General features: G+C 39.5%; 1 protein-coding gene across 7 annotated transcripts in view; it reads right to left on the bottom strand.

Annotated features, from left to right (window-relative positions):
* Window positions 1-21,414, bottom strand: part of HDX (highly divergent homeobox) — a 43,670-nt gene that overhangs the window by 18,548 nt on the left and 3,708 nt on the right. For 6 of the 7 annotated variants that reach the window (XM_031594316.2, XM_090150254.1, XM_090150253.1 and 3 more), the window contains 4 exons: window positions 20,321-20,467; window positions 15,537-16,658; window positions 11,459-11,512; window positions 3,857-4,003 (listed from right to left, as the gene is read on the bottom strand). In XM_031594316.2, coding sequence (XP_031450176.2) covers window positions 3,857-4,003; window positions 11,459-11,512; window positions 15,537-16,658; window positions 20,321-20,467 — 1,470 coding nt within the window. The remainder of the gene's footprint in view (window positions 1-3,856; window positions 4,004-11,458; window positions 11,513-15,536; window positions 16,659-20,320; window positions 20,468-21,414) is intronic. The other variant, XM_031594317.2, reaches the window with a different exon arrangement.

The raw sequence follows: 21,414 nt of genomic DNA on the forward strand, positions 1-21,414 counted from the left end.
TTTCAGTGGACAAGGCCCTGACCTAACTATAAAGCCAGCTCTGCTCTGAATAAAGAGAAGAACTAAGAGATCTTGTATGTCCATCCCTCCCTAAATTATTATATGAAATCAATATATGATCTTGGATTCAAGTTCTCCTGCTTCACAACTTCTAACGTGATCAAACCATCCTGTGACCCAAATAGTCCACCTATTCTAAGATTTCCTACAGCACAAGAGAAAATATTCAAGATGGTAGCTTTACATCGCTTCACTTTGATATGGAAGCATACTTTGTAAAGTAAGTGAAGTAATCTCAAAACAATATTATCTTTGCCTCATCTTTAGTTGCAGGACGAGCCTTTAGGAAAAGAAATTATAGAGCTTCCTAACAGTTAATTGACTTGCTTTCTCTGATAAACTCTAAAGAAAAAATTATGCTAAAATCTTTAAAGACTCAAAAAAGAGTTCAATGTGATGTAGTAAGAATTGTCAGCAACTCTTTATCTCAACTCTCTTCTTTTCCTTGCATTACTCAAGCTTTTCAGTCTCACCCATTTCAATTCCACTTATCAGCTCTTGTTCACAGACACTTTGTTCCATCAAAATCAGTTTCTCACTGGTATCCAAAAACCCTGGAATCAGCTTCTTTGCCTGACCATAACTTCTAGTCTTCCTGCCTTGGCCCTCCCTTCCATGCCCTGCAAAAGATGGCAGGAGCAGTGCTGCCAGCGCTGGAAGCACATCCACCAGCACTCCAGGACCTGACCACATGCTGGCCAGGTCTGCTAACAAGGGAACTGTGCCACGTAAGCTATAATCATACAGAGCATAGTTGATTACTACAATTATTAGGTACGTATAATACAGTCAATAGTAGGCTCTGAAGCATGGTTAATGCTGGAATTTCTGGATTCCAAAAAATAAATATACCTTTAGAAAGCATGTGCATTGTTATTATTGAAAGCACATTAACAGGGCATGGAAAATGTACATTGCTTCCATAAGGTCTGAGCTCCAACAGAGTTTGCCAAACATATTAGAATGTTACGGGAATTTTTTCTTTAAAGATATATGAAACAACATTACTATGGCCTTATTTTGGAAATAGTTGCAACGTTTCTTCTTCCCAATCCACTCAATTTAACTACTGTTCCAACATGCAGCACAATAAAGATTATTAAAAAACTTATTGCTTATAATACCTTAGTTATCAAAGAGAAAAATTAAGAAAGGCAAACTACAATCCTAACTATTATAATTCCATGCTGTGCCAGCCTTGGGAAAAAGTAAAATAAAATACATTAAGCTGCATCTCTAACTAGGTAGAAGATGGAATGGTTAACACCAGTCTCGGCAAATCATTTTTACTAGGTGCTACTTGCTTTCCCAGCTCTAATTTTCCTCAGTGACAAATGCAAAACAGATACAAAAAAGCTAAGTAGAGATTGATGTACAATATATATTATTTGGGGTGGCAGTAAGTAGCGTTAACAGCTATGTAGTTTAAGAACCAATATGCTTTTTTTTTTAGTAAAAGATTCTGCAAAAAAAAAAAAAAAAAAAAAAAAAAGGCTCCTGGACAAGATAGATATGACCAGTCTTTTCATGTACTCTTCAAAGCAGAAATTCTTTCATTCAACCTGCTGAATATGACATGGAGAACGAGTGTATTTTTACAGTATATCAAAATGGGAAAGAGAAGTTGTAAGCTTCCACACACAGTACATGCTACGCTTAAATGCGAATACTCTGGAGCCATACAGTGATGAGAGTATGAGCAGAATAGCATTTCCCTGTATGCAGTTTAGTAATTTCAATTATATCCCTAAAATGCTATGTCCTTAAAAACTGCAAAAACACCTGTAAAGATCAGACTCACTAAGCCCACTTACAACAGCCAATAACAAATTCAGCATCAGCTTCACCTGATGACCAGGAGGAGATACGGAAGAGAGGACAAAGGCTAGGCAGAAGCAGCCAGTGTATGTTTGCTGTGAGTATGCCTGTAGGTAAGCAGGCTGACAGGTAGTCACCTAAAAAGCATGATTGTAGCTCTGTTGTGATTGAGGTTAGAGTGTCAACACACTAGAAAGATTCTAGGTTGGAACCTTCAGAAATCCCACGTAATGGAAAAAAACACAGACTGAAGATTCCAAGCTGTTTTTTCACATTGTTTCTTGATCATGAACTGGATCTATACTATGCCTTGGCCCCCAAAAAGAAGCTGTTCATCAGATAGGGTTAAGCAGCCTTTCTGCTGCATATCTCTGCAGAATTACTAATAACTCAAGCCTATCAACATTGTAGCATGAAGCAGGACCAACCTAAATCTCACTGTAATTGTCAAGCCTGTCAGTATAGAGGAACCTGGGGCAGAGGTTAGTCTGATACTGGTAACAATAATAGTTACCATGAAGAATAAGAAATTTTTGTTTGCTCCATTTGTGTGCACACACACTGCAGAGTTTTAAGGAGCTCATCTGAACCTGGAACACTGGTCCTGAAGACAAAAGTATTTCAAGGTGACACTATTAAAAGATGCGCACAAAACTTCATACTGCCAATCTCTGTATGCCAAGAAAGGAACAAAGGGAGACTAAGTAAGGGTGTCAGACTGCCTGTTAACCAGGAGACGATTTTTGCTGCTTTCAGTGGAAACAGCTTCACTTTTCAGAAAGTGAACTGAAGAGCTTGGAAGACATTCTCTTTCTACAGAGAAAGGAACAATTCCTTTAAGCCTCCAAAAAAGTGCAACTTCATTTTTTTTTAATTCAGATTCACTCAGGAAAATAAGCAAGTAAATAGCCAAAGTAATGCTCACTATTTGAAACTAATTTGGTACCATATAGATATGTCACTCCAACAGAGATCTTCATAAGAGTTTCAAATAAAGGCTCTCCTCTCTTCTGTTTTGATAGCATTTCATCTTTTAAGTACAATCATTTTATGTTCCATTAAATAAAAAAATTGTCATGCCTTTTCCTTGTATTTTTCGTACACTTTTCAAGAGTTTGATTGCTGTCATCCTCTTTTCCTTTGACGTCAGGTTTTAAGGGAGAGATGGAAAAAGAGCAGTCTGAAGGCTGAAAGGAGCAGTGACAATTGTCATGCCCGTTAAGATGGGAAAGCTCTAATCATATTTTTGTGCTGACTGCAAAGACAGTCAGGCTATTTTCTGAAGAATGGAAGCACTGAGTGAAGAAGAAACCTCTGGTTTTAGAGTGATGATACATCTGGTAATTGTGTTTACACTGGCAACTATATTCAGATGTTTTACCAAACTTCCCCACCTCAGAACAGACAATGCAGAATGACTCTCAGCAAAGAGGGTATCCACACTAAGCACGTACTTCCTAAAGCAATCCTTCCTCAAAGGCATGGACTATCAAGTTGAAAGAACCCAGAATTCTTTACAGTACCCCTTGCCCTCTATCACATCTCAATCCAGCTCCAATGCAGCGTTGGAAAATAAATTTTATTTTTGAACGCTTTCTTTTGTATGTTTAGAATTACTTTTTCCCTGCATCTCTAGAAGGTCTTTTTTCTATCTTAATCACAATATAAATGATAACACTTCTCATTCATCTAGGATATCCCTAAAAACATGCAGGGCTTATTCAAAACCTCACTCAAATCTAAACAGAATGTCAAACTGTTTGGAGTGCTACTCCTACTCCTGATCAATAGGACTCTTACCTGAGGGCTTTTTTCTATATATAGACTACAGAAAGAGCAAGAGAACACTTCCTAACATGGTCATTCATTATGTAATATGTGAAATCTATTTCAAGCTTCCTCATGAAATTTTTAAAAGCTTTCATCTGTCCTATTTTTGCTTCTGCTACAAGATAGGGGAAGGCTCTGGATTTCTTACCCGCACTATTTCACAGTCAACATTTAATTCTGCAGCAACAGCTTCAATTTTCTCTCTGCAGACTGAGCCCAAGCTGGTCATGCCATTGTCCCAGTATTTCTTTAGGGTCGCTAAGTCTCGGTCACTAAATTGGGTGCGGTCCTGTAACTGTAAGATAAAAGAAAATACAATACTGTTAGATTAAAAACGCTTATCCTGTTCATTTAATGTCTTGCATACAGTAGGATGTATGATGCACTCTTCGTGGCTTTTCTTCTAACTCACCTTTAAGAATTTTTTTTTTAAGTTCAGTTACTTATCCAGGCCAGTACAGCACCCCCTGGGAGTTGCTTGAAAGGCAGTGGCAGTGCTGAAGTGAGTTTAAAGCATTTTAGCTTTGTTCCAAACTCCACCTGATTTTTAAATTTGTTTTATCTTACTCTAAAAGACCTTACTGAAAATAACTTTTTCCACTTGTGCTGTTTACTCTCTCCACCCAATTTATGGAAATTATTCCTTAAGGCTTTTCAAGTTTCTCACCCTCCCCCACCCGAAGTTCTTTTATCTTACTGCAAACTACAATACATGCATAATTCAAAGGATTCTGAGTTCCTAAAGGGAATACTTTAATGTTTATTTGGTGAGCTTCAGAGTTTAAATTGGTTCTACAGTTTATTTGCAAGTTCCGTAACTCTGTGTATATTTATCAAAATAGGTGATAGTAGATTACTGATAATAAGCAGTGAAACTGAGAAACAAAGCCTACACTTCCTGCTAATTCTTTCTACCATTTTTATGGGCTTCAGTCTGCCAACAGGACCTTAAAGCTTTATCAGTAGCTTTTAGCCTAGAATTCTAACATTTCTGGCATCTTTACATCAGCCCATGTTTGTCATCTCTCCAGCAATTAGGAGCATACAAACGCAACTATAAAGTGCATTAGTAAGTAGTCATCACACATGCCAAATTTGTCATCATTTCAACAGCTGATTTTTGAGAGAAATAATCATGCTCTCACACCTGAAATCCACGTTTGCCCATTTGAAAACTGTTTAAAGTTAGAATAAAATAACTCTAAAGTGCATTAAAACACAAAATGTTGGAAACACCTGAGCCTCCTTAATGCACTGGTAAAAAGGATGTCAAAACGTGGCTATGGCTTCACCCAGCCAAGTACAGAACACCAGAAGCTGTTCCCACCTTGCCATCCAGCTGCTACCACACCAGGCAGAAGCCCAGCAGCAGCCAGGCAGCCGGAGCTGCGGCCATCCTGTGCCCAGTGCCTGAGCCCAGCAGTGCCTCAGGTGCCTGAGCCCAGGTGGCTGCTGCAGCCTGCCTTCAGCTGGGAGTCCACTTGGAGCATCTCAGCGCTGCTCTAGGACAAGCAGCAAAGTGCAGTAAGTGGACTTCACCTCGAGAGAGCACACTGCCAAACTGAACTAAATCCCTCATGCACGCTCACTCCTAAGCAGATGCTGGTTATCCTGACCTGACCTACACTCTGACTACCTACAAGCCACCTTTCAAGGTGGATGTGGTCATTTCCCAAATCACTGTGACAATATCTCTTCTTACAGTGGTTGGCAAAGCAGACTGCAACTTCTAAAAAGGGCTGCATGAATTCTCTCGTTCTGCATGGAATGGTCAGGGAGAGGCAGCCTAGCACTGAGAAAAGGGAAGGTAGAAAGGAATGTGATAGCAATGCCCACTACAGAAGGAAAAACAAGTCACTCTGCCCTCCCCCGCTCTCTGTGATGAGCTGGAAGCTTAGGGCAACTTTATCCTCTGAAGCATATTGAGTGTTTATTAAAAAAGTAAAAAGAATTTCTTCCTAACATCTAACCTAAATTTCCCCTCTTTTAGAAGTTGCTCAGCTTTTGCACACTAAATACATGGATTTAGCTTTCCTCATACTGGGGAATAAGATGACAACACGTATTTTTGCTTTTTGGTTGCTCTTGCAGCTGCTGTCACATCAGGTACTTTACCCTTCCTCTTTCTGCTGAAGGACTCGTGCAGCAGCGCATGAATCACGCTGATACCGATCGCAGGTCAGACAAGCGAATGGAGAACAAGCTTTTCCAGTCAACTGATATGAAAGAAAAAAACAAAACTCTACAATGCACACTGCATGAGAGAGTCCAGAAAGCAGAAACAAAATGGAGAGGAAAGAAGTTCAAGTAAATAGATGACTGTATTCTTTAGAAACACATGAGGTAGAAAACAGAAGCTATAATTATAGAATCATAGAATTGTTTGAGTGAGAATGGATGGACCCTTAAAGGTCATGTAATCCAACTCCCCTGCAATGAGGAAGGACACCAACATCACCGTCAGGGAGTTGAGAGCCTGGTCCAGCCTGACAGGCCTGAGTATCTCCAAGGGAGGATTGAGACTTGAAATCTTACCAGTGCCTTCTAAAGAAAGATATTTGGCACCTGGGGGCTCAGACTGACCAACAGGTCAGTGTGGGTAGCAGGTTCCTGCACATTAAACAAACTGCAGAAGCTGCCTGCCCACATGCTTGCTCTACACTGCATCAGGGAGCACAAAGGAAGATTCTGTCCTTTACTTGCACTGCTGGGATCCACCTCAGCCCATAGGCTTACTAAATGTACACAACACCTAAGCCTGTTCAAAACTCAGATTTGGACTGGCTGTTTTCTGTAAGTGACCATGCAGTGTCTTTGCATGGATTTCTTACAGAAACCACATTCAATTATATTATCATCCCTTTGACAAATATTGTTTGACTCCTGCATTATATGCTACTCAAAAATTACTTAACACTCTCACAAAAGTTGGTATCTTTTGTGAGGAAATAAAGGGCAGAACTCCTACATTGAACATGCATCTACACTTCCATCTGTTTAGTTAATAACCTCCTCTTATTTAGTATCATCAGAGGAATGGGGGAAACAAAGAAGAAAATGTACAGTTCTAGAAATACCACAGCACTGACGGTGATGCACCAGTTACCATAGGGAGGGGAAAAAATTAATAAAACAAAAAAGATAACACTGAAAAGCTTCATCTTCAGGATAACACTTCTTATAACTGAAGACAAGTCAGCAATTCAGTTCCTATTTTTTACTTCATTACAAATACTGTGAATACAATTCTCATGTCCTTTTTTCATACTCCCTACTTGCTGATTTGAGGCCCAGCTTATCCTTGAGAGCATTAACTGTCTGTGGAATACTTTACATTTATCAGTTCTGTTGTCCATACTTTGAAAAGCAGAGAGAAGCTTCTTCCAGCAGAAAATAGCCCATCAACTCACAATGAAAAGCAATCCTTGTGAGCAAATTGAATCAGCAGTTCTGCCAAGCTCAGGGTTAAACCCTGCTTATCCCCTGACCTCTCAAGTGTAATAACAACACTCTTGTAAGAGATGACCCAGTTTATTATAGGCATCCCTGGCACTTGGCCAAGCCCCTCATTACACCCACTGTGTCTGCAATATTTGTGGTGCAAATCTAGGCTCTGTAATTGGTACGAATAATTACATTTCAGTGCAGTGTCCTCAGCCCGTTGTTTATTAGCACCTGCCTTTTTTAGATCAGTTTTTATGTGTCAATTGAAAATGTTCAGATTAGGCATATCTTATCTGAAGTGAAAGAACTAGAGCTTTAATATAAATATGACTGTTGCATTTATAATGCAGCTGAACACTGTATGTTGCTCCACATGAAGAGTTACATTTGAATTTCACTGAAATCAAAGAGAATTCAGCAGCCAGTTCTGATGCTCTGTGATTAAGTGTTCTAAGACCACAGTTACTTCTAGCAAATGAACTTCTTGCAACACATACTAGTCACTACTACAGAGTGTCTTGCTTCCTAGCAAACACTGCAATTTCTTTTCCAATGGCCAACTGTGCATCTCTTTATAGAACTGACAGGCTAGCCTTCAGCCACACACAACTCAAGAGTATAGAATTTGCTTTCCTGACACTAAAACAACCTTTAAAATTTTGGACTGACTTTTCCCTTAGCACTATCAGCAGAAATATCAGTCAGAGTATCCCTTAAGAGCCTGTTGTCTATGGGCTGGTGCCCTATGTGCACATCCACCCAACCCACTAGGACTCCCAGGATACACATTTCTTCCTGGGGAATTTAAAATAAATAAGGATGCAGCTGGTGCCATAATTACTAAAATGATTTGGAGTGTTGGTTTCTGGACACAAATTTTCCCCATCTCAAGATTTCCTTTGTCAGCACGTGAGCAGATCAGTACCTATCACAAGACACTTCCAATCTTAAGACAAAGAAACATACCAGAAGGCCCCCAGCAAAATGGCTATGAGCGAGCTGTTAGAACTGTTACCACCAAGTCTCATTCATAGAGCAGAAGATACAGAGAAGAATGCAATCTGCAGAGCCTTCAGACAGACACGTGTTTGGATATGTACAGCTCTTGTACCACTAGTATGCAACCTCAGATTTCTGGAAGAGACTTTTTGCACCTTGTTCCACTATTTCAGTAAGCCTGATGATTGCTCCAAGGGAGGCAGGACTAATAAATATTTCAATATTGGCATACAGTTTTAAAATAAAAAGGCTTAACTGAAGTGCACTTGGTTTTAAACCCTGTGGGCTCCCTCTTTACTTTAAAAGCCACCCAGATATAGTTTTCATCAGTGCACATAGGCTTACTGTGGCTGCAGTTTTCATGAGGTTTTTAGATTACATTCCAACAAGGAACTTTCTTCAGCAGCTGTACTGACGTGCCCACACCACCAGTGTCCTCCACATACACCAGCTGCCAATGGCCTGTTCCCCCAAATGAGCAAGTTCAGCTGGTGGCAGGACTCACAGCAACAGAGCTGAATCTGGTCCTTTACCTGATCCAAAGTGCGTGACTGTACTCCTGTGACAGACAGAACTCTGAGCGGAACACTTGAATGCCAGTGTCTCTAGAATTTTATTGAAATTGGCTGTAATGGCCCAGTGATCTAAAATCAAAATGCAAACGTTCAGGACAGAAGCCATCCCCTTACTTCACAGTACAGAACTCCATGTTATTTGAAAGACATTCACATGAATAACAGAGTGATAGTTCTACACTAATATTCACTAACAGTCAGGATTACGTCATTCTAGAGCACAGCTAAGCAGACCAGCAAGAGTTTCTGTAGAACTGCACAGTTATTTGACTCGATGCAGCTGAAGGACAAGGGGAAGAAAACAAATTACAAGGAAAAAGATTAAAACAAATTCAGAGCATCTAAAATACAATCTTCTCTATTTTAAACAAAATACAGATCAGCCTTTTTGCTGCTTGAATGGTAGTAATTGCCATAATCACAGTTCTACAACTCCATGCATTCTATTTCTGTTTCCTCATGTTCTTTCTTCAGAAAAAATTCTTCAGAAGAATTTCACATTTGAAACTGAAGTTTCTTAAGAAGTAGGAGATTTTCCTCTCTTTCATTTCCTTACACCTGTGTACATGTACCAGTTTTGGAGTGCCAATCCCACACCTGGCCATTACCATTTTCCTGGTCACCTATAAAGAAATAAAACTTCTGAATACCAACCTACAAGCCATCCAGTTCCTTGATTGCTTATCCAGCTCACTCTACATAGACTTATCTATGGAAAAGTCCAACATCCCAATTTAAATCAGATAAGGGTAAATATTGCCATCAGAACTAATTTATCTGGAATGACTGACAGAAAGATGAATGCTTTCTGCCCTGCACAGCAAAGGAGAAGCTCCGCTTATGGTTCACTTTGTGCTGTGAAGATGGCTGCTTTGGAAGTGTACCCATTGCCTTCTCAGTCATAACATAACCTCCCTGAAGCATCTACTGCATTTTATCTACTGCAATTGCTTACATCTACATTTTCCAGTTATGTTCATCCCCAGATGGCAGTGCAGCCTTCATAGAGCAAAAAGAGGGGGGAAAAAATAATTAAAAAAAAAAACAAAACAAACAAAAAAAAAAAATCAATCAGTCTTGTACTTCATCCTGGTTGAAAAGGAATGGGAGAAGGAAAGAGAAAAAGAAGCAAATTCTTTTACATAGGGAATTCAGAGCGATTGGAAAAAAATAGTTTACATTGTTAAATAGGTGATTAAAATTACAGTTTATGGAGACAGGCAATGCTTAAGCAGCAGCTGAAGCTAATGGAAAAGCCTTCCCTTAAGTGGTCCAAATACCTAAGGCTGGAGAAATGAGAAGTTGCACTGCTTACCTCCAAAATAAGAGTGGGAGTATGGCATGCTGTGGGGAAAGACAGCTATACTTGAAATGCCAGAAGGAAGTGGATCCACCAACCCCTCCCCAGGAGACTCTACCCCTGGAGATATCTCACTTGCAAACAGTGAGCAGACTGGCACAGTAACTTCCCCTGCTACAGAAGGAATCAGTCAGCAAATCTGTAGCTCATTAGGAGATAAAATGCCCCAAATATCTGCAAGAAAAGATGTCAGCTGCTCACTGAGCTGCTCATGTGCCTGCCCAAGCTTCAAGAAATTCCACACCCACGTTTTCTCTCACCCATCCCTATCATACGCACACTATACACACTGAAACCTAAGTGGCAAGCTAATTACCCAAAGTCCATGCAAATGTTTTGCGTCTCAGTTTGTACATACAGAAAAGAAGAAATTGATAGGAAAAAATGTAACATGCTCAATCGTTATTCCCTACTGAAAAACATTTTAAGTCTGTCTGATTTGAACATGAAGTGTCACAAAGTCTGAATGATAGCAAAGAACAGGTAAGTATTTTCAGAAAGAAATGCCATGTTTAGAATCATTCCTAAATTATAATTTTACTGACTGTCAAAAGTTGAAGACGTCTTACCTAAACATTATCCACTGATATTAAACTAAGGACACAAGAGTAGATTTGGTGTTTCTCCCAATAACCTCGCCGTTATTGAGGGCTCTGCACTGGACCAGGACAACAGAACGTGCCACACGTGGCTGCAATCAGCATCAGTAACTGCCTTCGTGCACCAGTGCTACTCACACCCCACAGAGACGGAAAGCACACAGGAAGGGGCATTTTGGCACTATGGTGTCATAAGGAAATAAGAGTGCCACTGTAAAAACTCACAGCTAGTTCTTGCTGCCCCACCCTCCTCATTGCTCCCAGCCACACGATGCTGCTGCCTACTTAAAGCTAGTGCTCATCTGATCCCAAGTACATTCAGCTCACTAAAACCTGGAAAAATACAAACTCTGCAGAAAGAAACTCAGTGGAAGAGATATGTATCTGACAGGTCAGATGCTTAATTTGGATTACCTTGCAATTAGATACCAGCACCAGTGTTATGGCTGGGGTGGCAGTGCACCTTAGGGAGCGTGGGTGGAATAAAATTCCTCCTTTTCAACTGTGAAGTGTTGTGAAACCACCTCAGCCAGCTACTGAAACTGCACTCGAGGGCACTGACTGCCTGCTTGATGTTTGAAAAGGTCATTAAATGATAGTGGGATGGTGCCTTCCAGAAAAAGGCTACAATCTCAAGAAAACTTGTACATGGAAGAAAAAAAAAAAATGATGGAATGTACTACAACAGGACTTGATATTTCCAAGAATACATTTAGATAAACTTCTCGTTCCTGTACCTGATGTATTAGATACCCGAATGGAAATATACTTACTGCTCTTTTTCTGGAACAACCTGTAATCCAAGGCACAGTAAGGTTTCCTGAAATCTGTAGAGAAGAAGGGGAAAACAGAACAGAAAACAACAGCAGCTTAGGTTGCTACAATAACAAATAGTGAGCAACTTTCAGAAGACTTCAATACTGTGCATTTGGTTCTGATCACAACATTTAAGATAAATGAGATTTAGAAGCAAAACAAAGCCACACTCAGCGTTACTGTTACAGGACTAAAAACAACTGCTTCTTCACATGAGAATGACAACACAATGGCAATTCAGATACTTATTGACTTTTGCTATCTCAAAACTTACAGTTCAGAATACAAGTTTACATCTCACAACTGCACAAAGCTTGAAAGATTAAGCAGACCAGAATTAGTCACAGGCCTGATGTTTAACAGAACTGTTCTATTTTTATCACTTAAACTTTCAGAATGAAAAAAAACGAAATCCACCAGGACATCAGTAACTGAATTATTCAATGTCAAATACCAAGAATTTGCAGAGTAGGAAAAAAACTAGGGACATGAGGCTAATGAAGGAAGAGGAATGGGCATGAAGGTGAAGGCTAGCTCCCCTGATTCTCATTACTTCTCCATCATTCCCAGACATCAGACTTGTTAAAAAATAAAATAAAATCTTGTATTATTTTCCCTGGACACGTGCAATGTTTCATAGCCTGGAATATTTTAGGCTTATTTAGAATTGCACATCAGCTTCTGTTACAGACGAGCAATGCTTCAGAGAATAAACATAGCTCGAGAGATTGATTAATCTCATGTCACTACTCACGCTGTACATGAGGAAGACAAATCTCCTCCTGATGACTATATCAACTACACTAAAGATTTTGTATTAGGGAAATGCTCTAATAATGAATCTTTCAGCATGGGTCTGACTGAATACAGAATACCTGGTACAGTTTGTCTATCATACAATAACTTCATTCTCCAAGCTTTTAGCTGAGTGCTGAGTTACCTAATGGCAGACTCTCATTACAGCACAAGGAGGGTTGAGGAAGAGAGCTAGAATTAAACACTTTTCTCTCCTAAAAGGAAGTCTGCATCAGCTTTCATATTTAAATTATTCATTTCTTAGTAGCACACATTTTAGAACCATGTTACGATTATGAAGATTTGATGTCCCAAACAACAGCAGTGCATTCTGTAGTCGCACAGGTGGCTTTTCTGAGGCTTTCCTGTTCAGTTGTTTTGTGTTTTTTCCCCTGCTAAATTAACTACAATGTGAAGCTGATTTGGATCACATCTAACACTAGTGTATATTCTTCTAGCTCAAAAGAGCAACACAAGTGGAGCTACAGAAAACAGTGCTTTTCTGTGCAAGTAAAAGGTATGGCAGAGTATTAACAGTTAACTGGAAGGTGAACGCACACTAATTCTGACAGATCTGACATCAAATACAGTACTTCAGTGTAACTGCCTGAAAGGCAACGTACATGGAAACATACACTGAAATGTAAAATGGCGCTAGAAGTGATTGTGCACTACAAGGTCCCTGCACAGCCTTTTCCCAGTTCACCTGTGGATTCCCTGTCCTGAACTCTCAGCACTGGGACAATTCAGCAGCCCCCCACCACCCTCAGCTGCTGCATGCCCTGTTGGAAGTGGAGGTGGCAGGCAGTGCTCCTGCAGCCTGCTCCCTGCTGCTCTCCCCAGCATTCCCACGTGCTCTCTTTCATCATACCTCTGCAAGCCTGTAAGCATCCTTAAAGTGAACCTTAGTAATAAAGAAATAAATACTATATATATCCTACCCTGCCGTACTTGCTGCAAGACTTGGAATTTTCCTTAGAAGAGAAGGGACTAAATTAGATTAACAGTGCTTCAGTGTGTATAACAAAGTAATTTAAAAAAAACACAACACACATACTTTCAACAGTATTTTTGTAGGGTTGGGGAAGGAAACTAAGGATAAATCCCTACTCAGCCCTAAGGACCAGTGAAAACAGCCTCTCCTGCTCAATGCCAAACAAACAGAAGTTAGTAGGTTAAACAATTTGCTTAGCAAAACTGCTCAGGCATTAAAATCAATCATTTTATTAAATTTATTTCTAGGTTACACTAAGATTAATTTGATTAACCAGACCAGTAAGAAAGCTACAACTAATTGCTAATTAGATGCCCCACCAATGTACAACAGTAACCACTTCATCAAAACACACATCACACGTTCCTGCCTTTGAAGAAGCATCTACTTAGATGTTTAACTAGTCTCACAGTCACGTAACTCAAGTTTAATCTGTTTTTAAATTGAGGAAGATATCGCTGTGTTTAAGGGTTTTCACTGTTGGCACTGCTCTGAAATGTGCTAGAACTCTCACCAAGGAATACAGCAATCAGAAGTCAGAGCCACCATTCCTTCAAGGCAGTACAGGATCTGCCCAGCTTGTAGGACACTTCTCCTCTGCAGTTTCTACAGAACCACGATATGCCTTAAGACCACAGGTTTTGTCTTCCCCTATAAATTCTGATACTGAGAAGTGCTATCTTAATATTTTCACAGAGTGGATTGCTACAACAACAAATGCACTAATAGCAACCTTCCCAGTTCTTCCAAGGTTTAAGAGTGCATAAGGGCAAAGGATGCCACAGGAAATAGGATTTCCCTCAATCCAAGGTATATTCCTAATTCCAAAGGGCAAAGGGTTTGTGAAAGACTCTCATGGAAGTCAAACGGTGTAAAGAAGAATTCCTCACTTACCAAACAATAGGTACATCATTGTAACAGAGACAAAAGCATCAAAGAAACAACAATAAAGTAAGTTACAGAGACATCCTTGATCCGATTTATACCATACCACATGGCCAGATAGAATGGTTCATGATAGGTGACGTTTTATCTATAGAGATTCAGGGCCTACCCCAAAGCATTCCAAATCCAAGCTTTGTTGTTGTTGTTGTCTTTTAATTTGTAATGAGATTTGAAAAGAAAGAAAGAAAAACATACTGACAGTTTTTCAAAGGTGAAATAAAGCACCAAGAGCACACAGCTGAACGTATCCATACTGTATTTCATTAAGTGAAACTGTTCTCAACAAGTTTCCTTAACTGTACTTTATCCACTTTCGCAGTTTTACAGTCCCTTTACAAAAGGGATGTACATATTTATAGCTTTTCTTCTCATATTAAGCAGTATTTAACAAATTTTTTAAATTCAAGAACAGTAATATCAAACACTGACAGACTGTATGAGAGGAAAAGGGAGAAAGGGGAAAAAACAGCTCCTTTGAAGTATTCAGCTTACAAAAGGCCACAAGTAAGGACAAGTAAGCCAGTGTCCTATTTACTACATAGAATCCAGACCAGAGTAGTTCTGGTGATTTCTGGTGAGAAGGGGCACTTACAGACTCAAAAATCCTTCTTTCAAATTCTGACAGGATATAGGAACAAGTCAGAAAGAAGAGGAGAAAAGAAAAAAAACAGAGAAAAACCACCATATATCCTATTGTGCCCTATACTAGTGAGCAACACACATTAAAAGATGATATATTTTTATATGGTTCATTTTCAGGATAAATTAAAACAGAAATAGCATGCAAAAGAAATGAGTAATATAACAGCTTGTCAGTCATAAGACATTGATGGAAGAGCTAATCCAATCTGACATTAATAAGGGCAAGCAACTGTACAGCACATGGATGAGGATGTGATCCCATGTTCTACCCTGTGCCACATGCAAAGTATGTCTGCAGAGGACCAAAGGGTCCAGCTGTGACATGCACTGGTAAGCCAAGTCAGGACACAGGGCTTTAGCATGTATCAGCAATCACAGGCATGATCCCCATGTAAACAAAGTTTATCTATTGAATACACAAAGCCCATGCTGATCTTCAGTATGTGACTACTCACTGCAGCCACAGGCTCAGCTACCAAGATAAAAATACTACCATACCACAGTCCTACCTTCACTTCCACCTTTCTGCTGAAAGACATAAATTAAGCACAGTTACAGAAATACAAACCTACCACTTACTTGCTAACAAATTCCAAAGATAACAGTACTTATCAATGACCCTGTCTTCAAGATTTGCAGACAGATAATTGACAGATTACCTGGTAATTATTTTGGTTTTGTGACAGCCTCAGTTGATTTGAAGATGTAAAATGAGGAGAAAAAGTACTTCTTGATGTATTAGCAGTGTTATATAATGTACTGGATGTATGTAATGAGGTCCGTGCAGGCAAGTGGTAGTCTCTGCTGTGATACAGCATACTGTCAGGCACGTCCCTGGCATTCACCATCTGAGAACTACAGCTCACATTTCTTCCTGGCCCAGACAAGGCTGCACTTTGGTTCTCCACTCGAACAGAACTGCTACTTTCACAGTATCTTGAATAGCTTTGTATTTGTGCTCCCATGGATGCTAGTTCTTCTTCTCTAGCATATTCATCATCCACATCTCCAGTTTCCATCGCAATGGACAGAGAGCTGCCTTCCACTGAGCAATGCTTCTGTGCTGTACTTCCTCCCACAATTCTTTGAGGTTGATCTGTAACCGCCAGAGAAAAAACCTCGCGGATTTCCAGGTTTTGTGTGCTACAGGAAGGGTCCCTAGTGTTAGCCCTTTGTCCAGGGGGCACATGCGATGCAAGAGCTGCATGTTCTGGTTTTTGTAACCTCTGACATCCCATGAGTTCAGCTTTGCAGGGTCTGTGGCATATCATTGGTTTCTGAGGTAACACCAACTCTGCAGTTTGGACTGATGAACCACCATAGCTTTTTTTTGTGTGACTATAAATGGAGTTCGCAGAATTCAGTACACTTGTTTGTCTAGATAAAATAATAGTTTTTTCCCCTACTAATAGTGAGGCATTTTTACAGTGTGGTATTTGTCTCCCTATAGGGATGTGCTGCTGCTGAAAGTCTGCATCACTTTTTCCTGGTAGTCTCGGAATAGAGGTTTTATGTACTTCTGCCATTGAAGCATTTGTTTGCTTGGTGGATCCTTGCCTACTGGATGAACTAGCAGGACTGTATATACCAGTAACTATTACATCGTTATTAGAAGAGGTCCAAGAAGACTGCTGACTTTGGGACCGAGCAATATTTACCACATTTCTAACTGTTGCTTCCGGCGGTACCGAGGGAGCAGCAGGGGCAGTCCCTGGGGGAGCACCTCCAGATTCTACAGCACTCTTGCTGCTCATCTTCCTTCTTTTATTGCCAACCCACGTCTGCAAACAATAACAAACACAAGCAGTAAATAAGCAGAAAACATTAGACAATTTCAGTTTTAAGCAGATCTGATAAAATGTTAAGTGTTGAAATTGAGACCATAAATTATGATCTATAGTTTAGATTATGCAGATTCTGAACAACTCAAGGTAGAAATGCATGTCTCTCATGCTTGGGACTCATGTAGCAATACACAAGAAGCCATCTTGACTTCAAATCTCCAGTATCTCAGAATCTGTATCATGCCTCCTATCCCAAGGCCATCCTTAAGATTAATTTCACTGGCACCCCATCACTATTTTTCCTAAATAACAGTTTTTATATTTAGCATTTTGGGATGCCAAACCTTCAGTGAGATATACAGCTAAATTTACTTCTAAAAGAAGGAAGATTCTGTAACCAAGTAACTGATAAACACAACTCTCAGAATTGTCTTGACCAGAAACCGTTACTTCTTGAATTTAAGAGGAAGAAGAGAAGAACAGGAACAATTCCTTCTGATAAAACACTTTTATAAAATATTCAAACCTACAGAGTAATTCCTCTTCTGCTAACTGCACAAAACAAGATTAGTATTGGGGTTAGACTGCAACAGAGGTTTGCTATGATGGGCATTTTTGAAAGTGGCAATGACCATACATAGATACATTTTTCAAGTAGGTAATTCTTCCTTTGCTGTAAGAGTTGAGCACAAGATCCTGTTGTTCTAAACACAGAGGAAAGCTTGTCATGCAAGTAACAAACTAAGATACACTAAAGGAACTTAAGGGGAAATAATAACTTCAGTGTTCCAAGATAAAGAGAATTAACCTGGTGGAATCGTCAGCTCTAACACCAGAAGCATAAGCACCATCTCACTGCTCCTGGGAACTTCCATGATCGGCAAGGCAGGACTTGCTTCATTCTTTCACCACAGTATGTTTGTACTGAATGTGACAGTATAAGTAAGCAGACATAAGGGCCAAAGAACTAAAAAAATAATAATAATCCTTTAGCATCAGCTCCTGCTGGTTATTATATATAGATACAGTGAAACAGTCATCTGTACCACTCTGGGTATCATGTGCCCTGGTTTGGTTCAGGTGTGCAGCATATCTCAGCACTGAGCAGCCCAAACGAGTTGATTTAATCAATAAACCACTTCACCCCACTACAAGGTAACAGCACTGAGTACCTATCTCAGATTTCTACTTCATCACATGAAAGAAGGCAAGATTTCTTCACATATTAACACCTGTTGGGGAAGTAAGTAGATGTTCTAGAGCAAAATACACTCCTTTGTTTTAAAGAAATATCTTGAAATCCCTGATCCACTCTACTCATGTTTCTTGTTCAATTTTACAAAATGCCTAATTTGAAGCATGATTTATTGCATCAATCAAATCTCAGCTGCTTGTTTTAGAATTCTGCTTTACAGAACCAAGTTTAAATACATGAAATTAGAGCTGCAAGTCTCAAGTTATTTCCTTTTATTGCTTAAAACAAATTTAGAAGATCAAATTTATTTTTCATTATTTCTTCTCAGTCAGCAAACTTTTAAACCAGAAATTACTATTAGGGATACTGCAGATTCTGAGCCAGGAAAAGAGACACCCCCCCTGAATTTCAGACTGTCCCATAATCTACATACACACCACAGAGTGTGTATCAGTAGTACTCAGCCATTAGTTTTAACCAGTTCCACCCTAAATATGGCAACAAGATGTCCTCAGGAACTGCTTCAAGAGATATGAAAGAATAATGAAGCTTTAAGTGCTCAGTTACAGTCACATTTACTGTTGTACTGAGGGGAGAACTACATACCACCATCCAGATCAGTGCTCCTCAGCACTTGGTGATAACAGCTATGAAGACTGAAGATTGGAAAACTACTGCACTTTAACAAGTCATACCTGCTCATACTTACTGCAAAGCCAACCAACCAACAGTAGAAATATCCTAATATTAATCAACAAAACCATGCCATTCAAACCCTGCATGTTTCAACATTCAGCTCCATTAAATTTGAAGAGGGTAGACGATTTTCCTAGAAGTAATCTTCCATGTTTCCTAATTTTGGAAGGCAGAGGCATTTTTTATGTACTGCAGTAATAAAACCTGCAGATGTTCCCACCAAATCATAACAGGACTTCTTCCCAATACACCTCGAGATTAGGAAAACCAGATGTAGTTCTCTGGAACAGTGTTACAGAAATCCTCACTTGGGAAATGAATTAGTTTATTTATAGAGTTATGAAATTTGAATTATAATAATCATTTAGGTAATTTGTGTTCCTCTTTTAGTCATATCTACAAGCGTCAGCTGCAACCTACGCTTCATTCTGTTAGACAGCATCCAAGGAAGTACTAATCCTGGACCAAAAGTCTTACAGAAAAACAAAACAGCAGGCTGCTAACTAAGAAGCAAAAAGGAGAAGTCTGAAGAAGAGAAAGGTAAGATCATAAAAAAATAAGACAAATGCAGGACAAATGGTATGTTTCCATTTCAGATCACAAGTAGGAAGAGTATATGTTACGTAAAGAAGGGCTCAGCAAAGAAGACAACTAAAGAAAAAGGCTATGACACATTATTGCAGTAAGGGTAATAGAGAAGGGAATTGTAATAGGAAGATGAATGAGGAGTGCAAACAGAGGAGAGACTGGCTGCCTCCTCTAGGTCCTTAATCAGAGTAAAAATAGGCACAACTACACCACCAGCAAGCAGACTCCTGTTACAACTCTCCATCTGTGGCAGTGAGTTAGAATTTATGGGTGACTTTCAGAGCATCCTTAGCTGAGAAAGTAACCTGAGTATTTCCAGAGTATCCTGAGAGAGGGGAATCTTAAGAATTAAGGGGCAGGAGTGGATGTTATTTTCAGTTTACCATAGGCACATGTCTAAGAAGAATTAGGCTGGTCTCACTTTCTACTCCTCAACGCCCAGTGTTGCAACACCTACTGCTAGCTTCACTACCACTGTTATTCTTTCAGCTTATGCTCCATGATTTCTATTTCTGCTCCAAGCCAGCAGCCATTTTATTGTTTAGTGTTTCACAAAGGGATTCTTATTTCCCTTCTCATGGGATTCATAGACTTTGGAAGAGCTCCTGTTAGCACGACTGACATTCTTCTATAAGAAAACAATGTAGTCACTGTAAATAATATGTGACACAATATTTCTCATTGTGACATGGAATATTAATGTGGCAGTGTTTTGTATGAAAAACTGTGACATTTTCCCCCAAAACACATTAGGTCATAGAAATTGCTTTACCTTAAGAATAGTTTTCTACCAACATCACCTTTCTTTGTTAAAATACACTGCATGAAGTTTCTATAGGGCAATTCCATTTGTAGTTTAATTAAAAAAATACAACCACAGAAATCAACAAGAGACAAAAACAAAAAGACAAAAATAAACCACAACCAACAACAAAACAAACACTCCTTGTGCCACCAAACACCTGCTTAATACAGCAATCATGCCATGACATTTCAGTCTCATAAACAGGCTCACTGGATACAAATGCACATGTCATACAAGCGTGAAGCCTGACTTACAGCCACACAGGAAGACACTTCAGCTCTCTGAAGATATTTGGTTTAAAGGAATGAATGTGTATAACTTAAAAATAAATAACTTACAAACTCACACACAAATTTGGAAAGCCTCAGTACTTACCCTGACTACACTGAAGTCCAGTTTAGTTTCTTGTGCACACTGTAATATGAGCTGAAAGCAATTTTTACTTTGATTTGTCATTCCATTTTCATAATAACGCTGTAATATCCTTTGTTGTTCTACAGTAAATACAGAACGCAGATTCATCTAAAAATAAAAGAAGATACTCTGAAAGTTGGAATACAAACTGTAACACTTACAGAATGCACAAGCACTTATTCATGCTTGTGATAATGTTACACACTGACATCTTTTCCTTATGCAATCCTTTACCAATACTTTTACTTTCAAAAACAAACAAAACCCCCTAAAACAGCACCACTGTTACCACATTACACTGTTACCACATGTCAGTCAGCATTCCTTTGTGACGGTCTCAAGTCCAGCACTACATGTTTGGAACTCCACTGACAGAATCCCGTAAGAAAGTATTACATTCTATTGCTAAATCCAACAGCTTCCAATTTAAGTAAAAATCTTTTACTTTCACTTAAAATAAATAAATAAATAAAAAGGAATTTGGTAAAACAGTAATTGCAGCCATTCCAGCAGGATTGGCAGATGTCTCCTCCCCTACCAAACAGAGATACATGATCTGAGAGCAGGTTACAGTCTGGCATGAGGAGTTCCCACTGACTCTGGCTCCAGCAAATCCTACAGTACTATGGCTGGTCATTCGTACTCCTCCTGCTGTGTCAGCACTTCACAGCTGCAACATCAAAAAGATCAGGGACCAGAACTGGAGACCAATTCAAAAAACAACCACAAACAAACAGAAAGGTTGTAGGGAGTATAGACCAGCTCCCTGCCTGGGAAGCCACAGCTATGTGGGCTATGGTGGAGGCCCAAGGGCCATGGCAGCCTCTTCAGCAGCAGTTCAGTGGCTGTGTTAGATCAGGTACAGCTTCATGGCACATTAAAATCAGGCCTGAGATTGGAAATTGCAAACTGCATAATATTACCAAGTACAAACAAATTAATACAGAAGAAATTCCATAGTGGCAAAGTGAAGTTTCACATTAGTTATATGCTCTAGGCAAGCCAATAACATACAATCCCCTGGTTATCTATTCTGATTAGAATTACTGAAATCA

The sequence above is a fragment of the Phasianus colchicus genome, chromosome 14 (genome assembly GCF_987193195.1).
Source record: "Phasianus colchicus chromosome 14, bPhaCol1.hap1.1, whole genome shotgun sequence".
NCBI classification, from domain to species: Eukaryota; Metazoa; Chordata; class Aves; order Galliformes; family Phasianidae; genus Phasianus; species Phasianus colchicus.